This window comes from Leptonychotes weddellii, chromosome 5, assembly GCF_054177405.1.
Source record: "Leptonychotes weddellii isolate Sample4059 chromosome 5, ASM5417740v2, whole genome shotgun sequence".
Classification (NCBI taxonomy): domain Eukaryota; kingdom Metazoa; phylum Chordata; class Mammalia; order Carnivora; family Phocidae; genus Leptonychotes; species Leptonychotes weddellii.
This window is the reverse complement of record NC_138373.1, coordinates 25,124,372-25,139,995: the sequence shown is the minus strand read 5'-3', so window position 1 is coordinate 25,139,995 and position 15,624 is coordinate 25,124,372. Positions and strand designations below refer to the sequence as shown.

Genomic DNA, 15,624 nt, shown 5'->3' with positions numbered 1-15,624 from the left:
TGAATGCATTTTGGCTTTTCTCCTTTGGCCTGTGTGAAATTTCACGAAGCGGTTGCTATCCGCACCCCCCACACACACCCCACCTCCAAGACGTGTGGATTCAGAAGAAAAAAAAAAATAGAAACTTGGAATTTAGTTCTTAGCAATATCTAAGATACAGCGAATCTCATCGGGACACAAATGTTTCAAAGGGGGGAAAAATATGATCTAGCCAGGGGTGAAATATTTAGAGGGGGTAGTGCAATGAGAGGAATACTTCCTTAAGAATAAAACACGCGTTTATGACTCAAACCAATGATAGGTGGGAAAGTCCCTACAAGGGAACACTCCCTCTTTTTCTTGCTCCCCAGCACCGCCCCCCTCAACACACACACACACACACACCCTCCACCTTAAATATTAACAACAGAAAGATGGTTCTTGCCAGGTAAAGGTACGGCTTTCTAGCAGCAGATCAGCTCACCCTCTTTTAATTGGGATCGTGGAGTAAATACCGCTCTTTCGGGCGGTGAGGATAAAAATTAGCCTGATCATGGTTAAGGGAAACTCGGTCCTTAGACTCACTTGCCAGAAAATACGTGCACGCACCAACAAAATAAAACATTGTTCTGGAATTTTCTCTCTTGCCCAGCATCCCAAACTTGGGAACATGTAAAGTCCCTTTTTTTTTTTTTTTTCCTGCTTATGTCCGGAACGAGGGAAACAAAACCACCACACGACCATGAGGTAAACCACCATCGGCTTTGCAGGCCCGGTAGCCAGGCAGGCTTTTCAAGCAAAAGGGTGGATGAGGTAGAGAGTTTGGAAGGAGTGAGCTTTGGGGTCCCGCCATCACCCTGAGCCCCTAGCCCTCCTCTGGTCTCCCTTTAGAGTGGCCAGTGATCTGATGCCCGCCCGGAATCTTGGGTTCTCGAGGGCATGTCCGTATTTACAGAGCCTTCAAGTTTCAGATTGTACATCATCTTCAAGCACCTGCATTTAAGGAACCACAGGGCAAACTTGTTTCTCGGGTGTCCCTGAATGGCCACACCGCTCCACGAAAGGGGGACACACACGTAGGAAGTGGAAACTGCTGCTGGTGTCACAAGAAAGCCATGTTTAAAATGCACCCGGAAGATGGGGGGCAAATGGAGCCTTTTGTCCAGGATTTGCTTGGCCCCTGCAGGGAAGGGAGGTGGTGGCCACCTCGAGCCTGAAGTTAGCTGTGCGGCATGGTGTGAAAGTTTGCTCAGAGGCGTGCAGAAAACTAGGCTCTCTCGTTGGAATCGTGCGTGAGCTCAGTGCCCGGGCCTGTTGGCATCTCCGCCCGAGGCAGCCTGGACCACTGCCTGCCCAGGCCTGAACGCGGCCTGAGAGGCGCCGCCGGTGCCCAAACGAGCCCCCGGACAGGTGCACGGGGGTCTCTGCTCCCAGGACCCCGCCGGCAGCATTTATTGGCTAGAAGCGGGGTGTTGGGCTCCTGAGAGCGGCCTCCCCGGGGACTCTGCAGGGCTCAGTGTCCCATTTACCGCGTGGTCTCTGGTGAGGGCAGAGCCCCACTTGGCTAAGCACAGCCTCCCAGATGCTCAGAGGGAAACAGATGAGGCCGTCCAAGGGGCTTGGGGCAAATCCGCCTGTGCGTGAGTCTAGAAGGTTCAGGGGCAGAGCTGTGCTTTTGCAGGCCAGCCGGAAGTCCTCTCCGGGATCCTCGCATTTGGGGTGGGCCCAGGGGGCGTGGCGCTGGGCCAGCAGCGTCTCAGCGACCGAGCAAGCTGCTGCCTTCCCCAGGCCTCTTCCATCGGGCAGCGAGGAAGACCCAGGCCATCAGGGCAAGGGTTGCAGCCCCGAAGTGGGGAGAAGGCGTTGGACGCCCATCAGGGGGCCTGCTGGGCAGACGAGGGGACCCTGAGCCGGCCTGGCGGGGAGGGGGGCGGCCGAGAGAGAAGTGGGTGGGCATCCCGGAGTTGAGCTTGCAGGGAAGAAGCCCGCTCAGGCATGCTGCACCCAGCCCTGAGTCAGCCAGTCCCACGGGACTCCCGTTTGGCCCCAGCAACTGGACTCCAGGCCACCTAAAGGCCTCGTGCGTGGGTTCCTGCTTGTGTCTTAGAATGGCATTAAAAGGTCCAGACCGGGCGCTCGCAGGCCGGGCCTTATTTAGCCTCAGCTTCACCCAGAGAATATTTTAGGTGCCGCTTGAAAGAAGAGATCGGGGCCGGGTTACCAGCTGTCACATGGAGAGCGTAGAATCGCTCCCTTGCAGGCCTGGCCCCGACCACCCCGTGCTCACCGGCACAGATGCCCCGCGTCCCTGCCAGGGCTCCGGGGCCACGCGACAGGGGCCAAGGAGCCGGTTCTGGGCCGGGAAGGCTTTGCGTCCCGTTTTCGGTCCGACGGCGGTAAGGCAGAGGCGGCCTCCATTCACAGAGCTCACAGAGGCTGTTCTCAGCCCCTCTCTCTTCTCTCGATGGCCCAGTGTGATATGCCAGCCTGCTGGGTGAGCAGCCTCCTCCTCGGGTGTCAGCAGCCGTGGGGGAGGTTAACCCTTTCAGGGCCCAGGGGTGCTGGCCGGCCTGGGGGACATGCACCTGCAGAGAGCTTGCAGGCCACCGGCCCCAGGGGAGACAGTGTGCTGGACTTCTTAGTCCTCGATATCTAGTGGCCAGACCTGAGAGATGGCTTCCTGGACCTGAGCGGGGATTCCCCCTCCCCCACGCACTTCTGCCCCATCAGCCACCACCACCACGCTCCCCTACCCAAGCCTTCGCCCCTTTGGTTGGTTGTACGGCCATGGAAACAGGTGCTCCCCTTTCCAGATACTTCCCCCTGGATTTCCACGTTGACTGCCTTTCTCCCGCATTCCACACCAGGAGGTATTGATGGATGCATGGCTCCCTTAGATGGGTAAGGAGATTTCGGGAAGCATCCATCGGGGTCTTGGGGAAGCGTCACAGGCGAATCCTGGAAGTGGCCTGGTCCTTCCCACCTGCTCTGGGGTTCCCGATCTTGGTGTGTTCTGGGCCACAGAGAAGGCGCGTCCGTCTCGAAGTGGCTGCACCGCGACATGTTTAGCCAATTATCGGCCAATAATCATCAGGCTTTTGGGGAGCCTAGGTGGAGCCGCCGCAGACCATGAAAGCTTTGGCTTGTTTCAAGGTTGCTCTCACTTCATACATTTTTTCCTTTTTAGTTCTGGCTCCCGGTGCTCCGAGCACCACCACTTCCTGCCCAGCTGGTTCGTTACCGCAGGGAAAATGAGGGACTTTTGGGGGCAGATGTGTTTCCATTCTACTATCATAATGCCCCTAAAAATCCTTATTGCTCTTGCAGTATTCCTCGGGGGCCCTGGGCTAGCTGGGAAGGTGGCAGCTCTGAGGTCTTCCAGCAACTAAAAGAAGAGAAAGATGTTCCCCCCAAATTCTCCCAGCACACAGCTCACAGCTGGTTACGGCCACACGAGAAAGAAAAAGGCGCCATCCACAGACAGTGTTGCTAATTGTGCTTTTTTGCCCTCCAGGGGCGGGGGGCGGGGAGGGAAGGGGGGAGAGGGGGAAGGGGGATGCGTGGGGGCAAGGTGGGAAAGGTGGAAAACGAGCAAGTGTTACCTGTTTGACCAGGCGGGTGAGGCGACTCTCACCCTTCAGCCTGGTCCTTCCAGCGGGGCCTCCTGGGATCTTCACCTTGGCAGGGGGCCCTGGCCAGTCCTGGCTTTCTCCCCTATCCCCCGATCCCTGAGCCAGGTCACTTTCCCACTCTCTGCCTCGGTTTCCCTATCTGCCAAGGGAGGGGCCACACTCCAGGCTCTGGCCTGGAAGGGATCATGGTTGCCACCCATGGCTATAATGAGCTCAAGCGCTATGTGAGCCCCGAAGGCTTTGTGGCGGGCTTTGAAAATGGGGAAGTTAAAGCATTCACCGGGGAAGGGATTGGTACTAATATTTCCTAACACACGCCTTATATGCTGAGGCGACTCAAACAAGGAGGGGAGACCATAGCCCCACAGTGAGCATGGGTTTCTGGAATCAGCTGGGACTTCTGCTGTGTCGCCCCAGGCAAGTGGCTCAACCTCTCTGGGCCGCCATTTCCTCCCGCGTGAAACCCACAGCTTAGAATAGCCACCTCCCAAGTCTGATGCGCAGATCTACCCAGCGATTGTAAGTGGTACCTGGTTCCAGGTATACATTATTCTCCTAGGTATTTCTTTGTACGGCTAATTTCTGTTTGCAGCAAGCAACTGGTTTTCAATTGGGGGTAGGAATAGAAGGCCCCCTTTTTATACCAATTTATTTAAGTGAAAGAGGGTACGTTGCTTAGAAGAAACATATTAAGCAAGGAACGGTAGAGGTAGCCTGAGGATGGGGCAGAAATCGAGACAGTCAAGTTTCCTAGACCCACTGAATTAAGCATTCGTGTATGTCTCAGCAGTTTTCGGCACCCACATCCTCGGGTTGCCAATTCAAATCTGTGGCGGGCTCCACCCATGAGAGCCAGGGTGTCACACGTCCTCGCTTCTCAGGGGTGCCCCCACCCCTTCCCCGCCCACCCACACCAGTGACATCTCCGCCCCTACACCCCCCACCCCCATAGCTCAGATTTGTCTCCGGCCTTAGGGTGGCGATGACCCAGCGCCCTTCCCCCTCCCCAGGGCACCTCTCTGGGCCTCAGTTTCTCAGTGAGGTGGGAGAAGAGAACCCTCTGTCCCAGATCAAGGAAGTCACAGGGCTCCATCGGGCAGCTGCCGTGGTTCACAAACAGCACCAGCGGCCCTGGGACCGGCAGCACCCTCAGCCTGCAGGGACGCTCCTTCGACAGGCCACCCTGTGCCAGGCCCGGGCACCAGCCCCTGCCTGCCCCCCCCGGACGGTGGCTTTACAGGGAAACAGTGAGCGTGCGGTCCCAGCCAGCAGGGGCGGACTCTGGTTTCAGTTTCTGCTGTGTCATGGGGTGGGGGGTGGCATCAGAAGCAGCCCGGCCGCCCTAGCACAACCCCCGCCCCTGGCCCGCGGCCCGCCAGGATGGGGGCTGGGCCTTCAGGCACCCCTTCCATGCCTCCCTCCCACACGGTGGGGAGAACCCCAGGTGGGAAAAGCCAGGAGGGAGAGAGAGGATTTCTTTAGCTGTGGGATCTCCCCAGAACAAGTTCTTAAGCCACACAGTCTTAAAGTTCTGAGAATTGCAGCTGTTGATTCTGGATCCGAATGCCCTGGCTGGACACCTGCTTCCTGACTCCCTTTGCTAAGCACATGTCTTGTCAAGGACCTACTCTGTGCTAAGCACCGTGCCGGGGGCCAGGGACGCAGCCGGGAGCAAGACAGCCCCTGTCTGCACAGGGCTCCCCCTTGAGTCAGGGGAGACAGACGAAAGGGAAAGCAAACAAAGAATCCCACGTTCTGGAGGAAATTTCACACGCTAGACTTGGTGTGAGCATCTCAGGGAAGGGGCATGCGTTCCTGCCTGTGTGTGCCCCTGTGTGTGTCAGTCACGTGTCAACTCCGGGGACACACAGGTAGGTTAAGAACGCAGACCAGGGCCTGGATAGCCCAGGTTTGAATCCGGATGCTTCCACTGACTGTTGTGTGACCTCAGGCAAGCTCCCTCTCCTCTCTGGGCCTCTGTTGCCCCATCCAGATGTGCTAGAATAATAGTACCTACACGACAGGGCTGCAGTGAGGAGGACTTCAACGCACGTCCCTAAAGAACTAAGGATGGTGCTTGGCATTGACCACGAGCTGCCTAAGGCATAACCATTACCTAAGAGTAACAAATGGCCACTATTCTCATAGGCACCTCATCTCCCTTTACAGCCGCAACCAACCCTTAGGTGGGCCTTAACAGGTCCTTGTTCAGATGAGAAAACCGGGGCGCAGGGAGACGCCCAGCTGGAAGAGTCTGACCCCAGGTTGTGGGCCCGGCCCTAGTTTTAATGCCCTGCTGTCGTCATCCTGACATTTTTAGTAATTTTGGCACACGGGGCCCCGGGTTCTCATTTTGCAAACTGGGGAGCCAGCCCTGCCCAGATCTGATTGACCCCCAAAGCAGTCACTCTGAACTCCTACCATCCACAGAGCCTACAGCCAGGTCCAGAGTAATTGTCCAATTCACCAGTGCAGGGTTCGGTGTGGGATGGAAATCCTGGGGACAAAAGGAAGGTCGATTACAGGGCTGAACTGCTCGGATGCTTATTGGTTTGTTTGTCGCCCCTTTGAGAAGTCAAGGGGGACACAGCCAAGGGCAGGCACTGTCATTCATTCACGGCTGTACCCCCAGGACCCAGCATGTATGAGCTGCTCAGTTAATGTCCGTGAAGCTAAGCGAATGAATGGGGAGGCCGCTGTAGATCCTGATCCAAACCGATATAAAGGACACCTCCCAGGAAAGCAGGTCGTCAGGGGGGGTGCAATGTCACTACCCCAGCAGGCTTCTGGGTAGCCCCTGAAAGGTGTGGGGATGTGCACCTCGTTCCTCCCTGCCCCGACCCCACCTGCCAACGCTCTGCAGCAGAACGCTGTTGAACAGCTGCCGGTGGGGAGCTCAGGGACAACACGGGTATTTACAGACACATGGGCCCGGATTCCTGAGCACCTGTTACTGGAGAAGATGCAGAGTTCAGTCGAAAAAATAACTCAGGTTTTAGTTCTGGGCAGGTTCAAATCCCAGCCAGGGGTCAGGGAGGCAGTTTCCTGGGCCATTAAATGAGAGGGTTTGGATTTGTGGATCAGAGGTCCTTCTTCCTCTGAAATTAGAGGCCTTTTATAATCTCACAGCTCCAAATTATAAATATTACTAAGAAGCAGAGAATCATCTGAAAAGCCTTTAGGATATTTAGGACAATAAGAAACATTTGTATGTTTCGCCAACTGTTTTCATGAAACAGGCACTCTCTCTGCTGCTTCAGATAACCCCATAAAGTCAGAATCGTCGGCCTCTTTTTCTAAATAACACAACCACCAGCATATATTGAGCGCTTTATACATACTAGGCACTTGACACGCATGAAGTCATTGCCCAGGGAGGCACTATTACTGCCTTCAGCTCGCTGATGAGGAAACACTTGAGTAACTGACCTGCCCAAGGTCACACAGCCAGCATGTGATGAGCTGGGGTTCAAGCCTGGATCTTCCATCTCAGGGACCAGCAGACTTGCCCCGTAAAAGGCCAGATACTAAATATTCTCGGCTCTGCAGGCCCTATGGTCTGTGTCACAGCTCCTCCACTCGGTCATTATAACAAAAACGCAGACACAGACAACACAGAAATGAACCGACGTGGCTGTGTGTTCCAATAAAACTTTATTTACAAAAACAAGACATGGGCCGAATTTGGCCCACCCCTGTTCCAGACTCAAAAACCTGCCTTCCGGTTTGGCCCGGGCAACATTCTTTCCCATCCTCTCTCCCCATCTGTGAAGTGAGTAAGTTATGTTTAGGTCAGAGATGCCTGGCTCTGGAGAGATTGAATCGGCCTCTCTTTTCTTGAGGGAATTTACAACTATTAGGAATTATTAGTGACTGCCATAATAGGACACCATGGGGATTTGAATAGCTGTGACTGAGTAACTTTTTAAAGAGGAAAGGGTTATAGTTTAGAAAGATACCTCACTGGGGCACCTTGGCTGTGGAAGGAACTTCTCCTCAGAGAAGGCAGTTTTCTGAAGTCTGTGAGAATGGAAAGAGAATGAAAAACAGCTTAAGGCACAAGAAGGTAACCGAAAGGCAGGATAGCAGTGTGTGTGTGTGTGTGTGTGTGTGTGTGCGCGCGCGCACAGAGAGAGGGTATAGGAGAAAGGGGATTTCCCAAAAGGCAAGAAGCTGAAGACTAAGGATTACTGGTGGGAGAAGCAGGGGGGCATCACTTATTTTTTAAACAGCTTTATTGAGATATAACCTACTTACCATCCAATTTACCCATTTAAAGTGGACAGTTCAATGGCTTTGAGTATATTCATAGAGTTGGGTATTCATTATCATAGTCAATTTTAGAACCTTTTTATCACCTCAAAAAGAAACATCAGTGTCCTAATCCTCCTCCCCCCACCCTAAGCACTTATCTACTTTCTTCTCTATAGATTTGCCCGTTCTAGACATTTCACATGAAGCAGTGTATGATCCTTTGTGAATGGCTTCTTTCCCTGAGCATTGTGTTCTCAAGGTCTTTCCATGCTGTAGCATACCACAGGGCTTCATTCCTTCATTCCTTTTTGTGGCTGAATAGTATCCATTTTTTTATTTATCCATTTGTCAGGTGATGGACATTTGGATTGTTAACACTTTCTGGCTATTAGGAATAATGCAGCTTTCAACACTTGTGTAGGCGTACGTATTCATTTCTCTTCGGCGTATACCCTAGAAGTGTGATTTCTGGGTCATATGGAAGCTCCATATTTAACATTTTGAGGAGCTGCCAGAAGCACGTCTTATATTGCCTTTTTCTACTTTGTATTTTCTACTTTCCCGCCATATTGAATGTAAGTAAAATACTGTAATGAGCACTGGAACCCATCATCAACAGTTAGCAGCCTTTGCCAGTCCTGAGTCATCTGCCTTCCCTCCATCCCCTTTGTCACTCTTCGAAGAGTTCGAAGCCAATTCAAGCACTGACTTTATGTTGTTAACTTGGCTGAGGGCTCAACACTTTTCTTCCGTCCCAAACCTTCAGAGTGTCCTCCGCCCACATCTTTGTGTGGGTAGAATTTGGGGAGATCAGAGGAATTGGGGCAGAGGACCGAGTGGGTCAACGTGGGGTGGAAAGAAACAGCTCCTGAACAAAGCAGGTCTGGCTACGTAATTTGCACATTTAAAATATGGAGCCCTTTGTTCAAAAATTATTCAGAAGTTCAAGGTGACAACAGCAGAGCATTAAACCAAACATAGGCCCTGTGCAACTGTACGTGTCACATGCCCATGAGGCCAGCAAAAGGGTGCCCGAGCGGAACTAATTCATTAGACACAGGAATTTAGAGCTTTGGTGCCTAGGACAGACATAAGCACCCCTCACCCCCAATCCCTGGAACGTTTCCAAGAGAAGTTGGGTCTCCCATGTGGGAGACAGTGGCATGAGGGACAGAGTTCAAGCCCGTTCCATCTGAATCTCCAAAAATAAGATGACCCCAGCTGACATGTGGGTTATAAGTACTTAAAAAAATTAGCCATTTGCCTTAAGCCTTCCTCCCCAAGAGCCTGCAGTTGTTTTATTTAGGCACACCATTTTGTCCTGGACTCTGAGTGTCCTCTGATCTCACAGCAGATGACAGGGCTGCAGTCTTCAGAACGAGGCCCCCTGGTTAGCAAACCATCCAGAGCAGCGGCAGGACTAGGGATGCCCTTTTGAGGCAGGTGGTCATGGCAGACACTGGCAACCCATCATGGCACCGGATCCCTCTCAGCTCCATTATCCTTCTCAAGGATAGTCTCCACCAACCAAAGGAACCTTATTTCTTGTGCTAATCCAGTCTCACCGCAAGAATGTATACTCTTTACTCAGGACACCAAGAGATTCAGAGCCCCCAGTGTGTGTTTGGATGATGCCCAGCGATGCACTTACATTAACAGAGCGTTGTCATGGAGGGGTATACAACACGACTGGGAAGGGGGTCGGGGAGGAGAGAGGGACTCCTTGAGGAAAGAACAGGTAAGGACCTTGTACCTCCTCCTGTTCTCTGCGGCAAGTTCAATGAGTGAACGCACGTTCATTCACTCCTCAGTTCCTTTTTTTTTTTTTTTAAAGATTTTATTTATTTATTTGAGAGAGAGAATGAGAGAGAGAGAGAGCATGAGAGGGGGGAGGGTCAGAGGGAGAAGCAGACTCCCCGCCGAGCAGGGAGCCTGATGCGGGACTCGATCCTGGGACTCCAGGATCATGACCTGAGCCGAAGGCAGTCGCTTAACCGACTGAGCCACCCAGGCGCCCAACTGAGCCACCCAGGTGCCCTCACTCCTCAGTTCCTCACCTACACCATAGAAGGGGCTTTGTACTGAGCAGGGGCAATGCAGCCCTCAAAAGGACAGGCGCAGTTCCTACCCTTAGCAGAAGTGGCAATCATCAACCAAAGATGAAAAAAAAAATTTTTTTTTTTTAAATTTGATTAAAATAAATAATGACAGTAGCAAAAAAAAAAAAAAAAAAAGAACTACAACAGGTCTGAGTAAATCCTGCGGGCAGCTTGGGGGGTTGGGAGACCGTATAGTGGATCTTAAAGCGTCTGACTCAAGATTGAGGCAATTCTCAGCCAAGTAAATGTAGAAGCACAGCCAGCAGATGTCTCTGGAGGAGTGAGATGGCTCTGGGTTTTTTATTATTTATGGGGTTTTTGTTTTAGGGGTTTTGGGGGGTTTATTTTGCAAACACCTCCTCCCCCACTTCCGCTCAAACACCTGACACTGGTGAGAATACGACCAAAGATGGCCACCCACGACCCCCATCCCTCTGCTATAGTAATTGGTACAAACACGGACATGTGACCAAACATGACCAATCGCAGCAGCCCACTTCGGTGCCAGATAGCAGTAATTGGTCCAGGTGTGGTCACATGACCCAAGCATAGCCAATCGAGGCTTGTCCTACCTGGAGTGGGCGGGAAGGTTGCTTTAGCTCCACTCTCTAGCGTCCAGAGGTGCCCGTGGCCCCAGAGATGGAGGTCAACAAGCAGAGAGAGGGAGCGATGAGAGATGGGATGGGGGTGGGGAGGAAGGAGAGAGGCCGGCGCTAAGTTCTGACCCCACGGCCTTACACGTGCTGGATCCAGGAGCAGCTCAGCCTTTTCCCTCATCACAGCTACCAGAGTGATGAATCCCCCATATTGCCTCAGTCAGATCAACTCTGGTTTTTGTGCAGCCCAGAGCACCCCAATTCAGGATGTGGGGACTGTGTCCTCTCTGTGGACTCTGTGAAGCTAAAAGGGGTAGGTTATCCTCAGAACTCACTGTCCCCGAAGTGTGCCTGCCGTACGTGAGAATACAAGAATCCCCAGACACGCGTCCATGTGCTACCCCATCGCCCATTCATTTCCCACTGAATCAGAGCTACGCCCTTGCTCTTGAACGTGTACATCAGGCCCTTTTCCTGCTTGCCTGTCTCCCCAGCCTCGCCCCCAGCGTACCCCCACCTCTCCTCCCCACCCTACTCTCCACCATGGGCCACGCATGCAGCTTATCCTGGCCAAAGCTCCCATGCCTACCGTGTTATATTTGTGGTGATCTGTTCATGCCTGTTGCCCGCCATGAGTGAGGATCTTGGGCATGGGGACCCTGGACATCTTTGCGTCCCCAGCTGCTGGCCCACAGTAGGCAGACAACAAACGTGGGAGGAAGGGAGGCGGGGAAGGAAAAAGGGGGAGAAGGGTAGCTCATTCCTACCTATTCTGGTCCAACCAATGGGTGCCCGGTAGGGTCAAGTTCTGTGCTCGCTTCCTCTGCTCAATACTCTCCCTTCAGGTGGACACGAAGCCCCTGCCCACATCTACTCCAGTGTCCCCTCCCCATTCTCCCAGGGTCCTGTCTTCCTTCCATGTTTTCTTGTTCTCTTCAGCCCCTGCCACCATCATGGGTCCTTCTCTCTAGTTAATGATCTCTCTCCCGCTTATGTGTCAGCCCCAGGTGGTCAGGCATCTCTGGTTCTCTGCTGTCTCCTCAGGACCTGGACCCGTGCCTGCCACCAACTAGATGCTGAAGAAATATCTGTCTGTGGAATGCATGAATGCATTCTTTGTGTTCCCCCAAACACACAGGACTACCAAACTTATTCGTAAAGTACCTATGTGCTTCATGCATTTTATAGGGGTTACAAAAGCCAGGTGATGTGTTAGTTTCCTAGGGCTGCCGTAACAAATTGATACAAACTAAGAGGCTTAAAATGACAGAAAGGTAGGATTTCACGGTCCTGGAGGCTAGAAGTCCGTAACCTGGCAGAGCCACTCTCCCCCCAGGTGCTTCAGGGGAAGATCTGTACCTTGCCTCTCCCATGGTCCTCGACTTGTGCCCACATCACTCCAATCTCTGCCTGTGTCTTCATGCGTTCTTATTCTTGCTGTGTCTGCCTCTGTTTCTCTCTTCTAAGGATGCATGCAGTGCCCCTCTGGATCATGCAGGATAAACTCATCTCAAGATCCTTGACTTAAGCCCATCTTTTGCTAGATAAGGTCATATTCACACGTTCCAGAGACTGGGAAGAGGGCATATCTGGTGTCTCTCTGGGACCACCGTGCATCCCACTCCAGGTTATTTGCATAAAGAAACCAGAAAAGCTGGGCTGTCTGGGTGGCTCAGTCAGTTAAGCATCCGACTCTTGATTTCAGCTCAGGTCATGATCTCAGGGTCATGGGATCAATCCCTGCGTCGGGCTCTGAGCTGAGCATGGAGTCTATTTAAGATTCTCTCTCAGGGAACCTAGGTGGTTCAGTCGGTTAAGTGTCTGACTTTGGCTCAGGTCAGGATCCCAGGATCCTGGGATCGAGTCCTGCATGGGGCTCCCTGCTCAGCAGGGAGTCAGCTTCTCCCTCCGCCTTTCCCCCTCCCTCCCTGGCTTGTGCTTTCTCTCGCTCACTCACTCTCTCTCTCTCAAATAAAATCTTTAAAAATTAAAAAAAAAAAAAAGATTCTCTCTCTCCCTCTGCCCCTCCCCCACTCCCTCTCTCTCGAAAGAAAGAAAGAAACCAGAAAAGCAAGGATTCCCACCACCACTCCACTAGCCTGACAGATATGTAATGAAAAGAGTATTATCATTTTATATTGCTCCAGAGTGTGGAAATCATATCAAAAACACGATTTTAGGTTATTTAATTGCCCTAGATTTTGAAAATAATACCATGCTGGTGGTAAGAAAAAGAGTACAGAAGAGGATAATGTGGGAAATGAAGGAACACCCCCTTGGTGATTTATCTTTAATTTTGCTTTCTAAACAGTAACCGCTGGATGCAGTTTGCATAATCTCCATACATTTTCAAAGCCTGTTCAAGTGCATTCACTTTTTTTGCTCATAACATTAAGCAAGCTGGGGGCGTTCCAATATATCCTGAAGACGTGACAGCCCGCAGACCCACCTCATTCTTTCTAATGCCTTCTAGCATTGCACCATACTTAACCTGTCCCCTACCAGCCGGCATTTCAGTTAACGCCAGGATTTTGCCATTATAACATATACTCTCTTTGGCATGTGTCCAAGTATACTCACAGGATACGTTCCTAGAAGCAGAATGTCTCAGGCCAGAGGATACGTGCATTTTTTATTTCTACAGCTACTGCCCAATGCCCATCAAGAGCGCATGGGTGGGGGAGCCCGTTTCCACGGCCTCGCCCACCCCAGCAAGGATGCAGTGTGTCAGGGGAAAAAAGTCCCAAATGAGGTAAGCGGACTTGCCATGTGGACCTGGGTGGGGGTGGACGTGGCCCCTTTCTGAGGTGATAAGCTGCTCAGAGTTCTCATCAGCTTGGGTTTTATAAACAAAGGCAGAGTTTGGGGAGGTGAGCCAGAGCCATGCAGTGAGAAGCGTTGCGCAAGTCAGTATTTATTTCTTTAGCGCAGTTAGAACTTAAATATGGTCAAAACATATTCTCCTTTTAATTTACACAAACAAATATGTTCCCCGGCTGACACCTCCGGTGCCAAGTTTCTAGGGGAAATGAAATTCTACTGTGAGATTATAAACCACTAGGGAGAAGAGGAGAATGGAAAAGCCACTGCAAGTTTGCTTTTCACGTCCAGAACCGGCTGCTGAGAGGTGTCTCTTTCTGTGTTAGTTGCAGATGAACCTGCCAGTAATTTTAGTGAACGAGGCGTGGAGCACATAAAGGCCAGAAGATGGAAAACACTGCAGGTTTGATAAAAGGAGTTCTGCTCGGCTCGGAATCCTCCCTCCTGCTAGTCCTGCTGAGATCTATCTGGAGAGGGTCTGACGGATTGAGGAAAAAGAAATGAGACCAACGTTGAGTCTCCTTTCAAGGGCTGTGCAAATATAAAACCAAACAACTTGAAATTGTTCCAAGAGGGGATTAAAGCAACATGTTATTTGGAGTGATTGCTTAATTTATTGAGCTGCGGCTAGATCTGTAACAAAATACAGCCCTCGCAACTGATAACCTCCTGCTGCAATTGAACTTCTACAATTAAGGAACATTTTCCAAGAGTTTCTCTGGAACGGCTTCGAATTTTTAGTCTCCGTGGTGGGGTGCTTCTGAGCACTCCATTTCTGGGCAAGTTTTTGTGTTGTTGTTTTTGTTTTTTCAAGAGTGACGGGCCGATGTTAATAAGGAAAGGAAGCAGCCTTTCATTGAATGCCTTGTCTTCACCATGTGCTTAATATACATTATCTCTAATCCTGACAACAGCCCAGTGAAGTAACTCTTATTAGTCCCTATTTTACGGATATGAAGCTTGTAGCTGTTAAGTCATTTTCCAGAGTGGCGCTGTCCAAGACTGTAGCTCCTAGTCATATGCGGCTATTTTTGTGTAAATTAGCTAAGAGTTAAAAAATCCGAACATTCACTGCCTGGGTTGCACCAGCAACTAGTTCACTGGGGCCAGTGGCTGTCACACTGCACAGCAGAGATACAGACCATTTTGATTACCGCAGAAAGTTCGAGGGATTGGTGCTCTTTCAGTGATTTCAGAGGCAGGAACTGGGAGCGTCAGGATTCAAACCCAAGCTTCTTTGAAGGAAGCACTATTATCACCCCTGGCTTCTTTCTTCTCTTCCTTCGGCTGAGAAGCAGACACTAGAGCAGTGATTCTAAACCCTGGGTACACATTAAAATAACCCAGACTGCTTTAAAAAACAATACTGATGTGAGGGTCCCGGACGGCCCCAGGGATTCTGACTTAATTGTGGCCGGGAGGGTTTTTTGTAAGTCCTCATGTGATTCAAGTGTGCAGGCAGGATTGGGAGCAGCTAGACGAGAGGATCCACACCCGGGATGGGGGAAGGAGCTGGTTCATCTGCCGTGAGAACGTGGCCCCCTTGTGGACCCAGAAGTGGGCTTCCCCCCGGGGACCAGCTCTAAACGTCCTCCTCAGAGAGCTCAGGTTCATGTCTGAGGGGACAGACTGAAGTGCTTTCTCACATGCTTCCTGCTCGAGGGGACACACAACAAAGAGCTCTGCTTTTAGAAGCAGGCTTTGTCACACTGTCCTGGAAGAAAGGAGTTGCGGACGCAAAATCAGAGAGACAGAGTGAAAACCCCATAGCCCCAGATTTGAATTGAAAGTATCGGGTGAAATCCTGCTGTATTTTGCCTGACAAAATGAAGGGTGTGTTTCTGACCACGTCTCCTGAAAAGGTGAGAAAGAATGACCAGTTCAGCAGCTATCTAAGCACTCCCAGCACCCACATTATGGTCTCTAAACACCACTTTTAATCAGAAACCAGGGCTCTGTGGAGATATGGCTGATTCCAGATGTGAGGCAGGAAATGTACAGGTGAGCCTGGAATATCTGGTCACCCAGGTCACATGGGGCTGTCAAAGACTTCTGGGATCATGTCAAAAAGGACACAGGGGACAGTGTGAAGAGGATCCCACTGGCCAAAGATGGGACAATTTGAGTATCAATAAGAATAATAACTGTCATGGATTAAAACATGTCATATACATCCAAATCTATGAGGTCACCAAGATATTTAGAAAAATAGAAAAATAGGGGCACCTGGATGGCTCAGTCGGT

At 51.4% G+C, this 15,624-nt stretch overlaps 1 protein-coding gene and 1 long non-coding RNA gene across 4 annotated transcripts in view; one reads left to right on the top strand and one right to left on the bottom strand.

The window, feature by feature from the left end:
- The first annotated feature begins 1,673 nt into the window (after window positions 1-1,673).
- Window positions 1,674-14,045, top strand: LOC115937259 (uncharacterized). 3 transcript variants are annotated; one of them, XR_014145351.1, is made up of 3 exons: window positions 1,674-2,473; window positions 13,132-13,312; window positions 13,707-14,045. It is a non-coding gene; the product is annotated as an uncharacterized LOC115937259 (long non-coding RNA). The 3 variants fall into 3 exon arrangements; XR_014145350.1 differs by having other exon boundaries at window positions 1,952-2,473; window positions 13,205-13,312; XR_004072582.2 differs by lacking the exon at window positions 1,674-2,473 and having other exon boundaries at window positions 6,102-13,312.
- The window catches only part of PARN (poly(A)-specific ribonuclease), a 238,436-nt gene continuing 228,825 nt past the window's right edge, over window positions 6,014-15,624 (bottom strand). Inside the window, exon 24 of the mRNA XM_081819997.1 lies at window positions 6,014-6,108. Within this exon, the coding sequence (XP_081676123.1) occupies window positions 6,029-6,108 (80 nt within the window). The 3' untranslated portion in view covers window positions 6,014-6,028. The remainder of the gene's footprint in view (window positions 6,109-15,624) is intronic.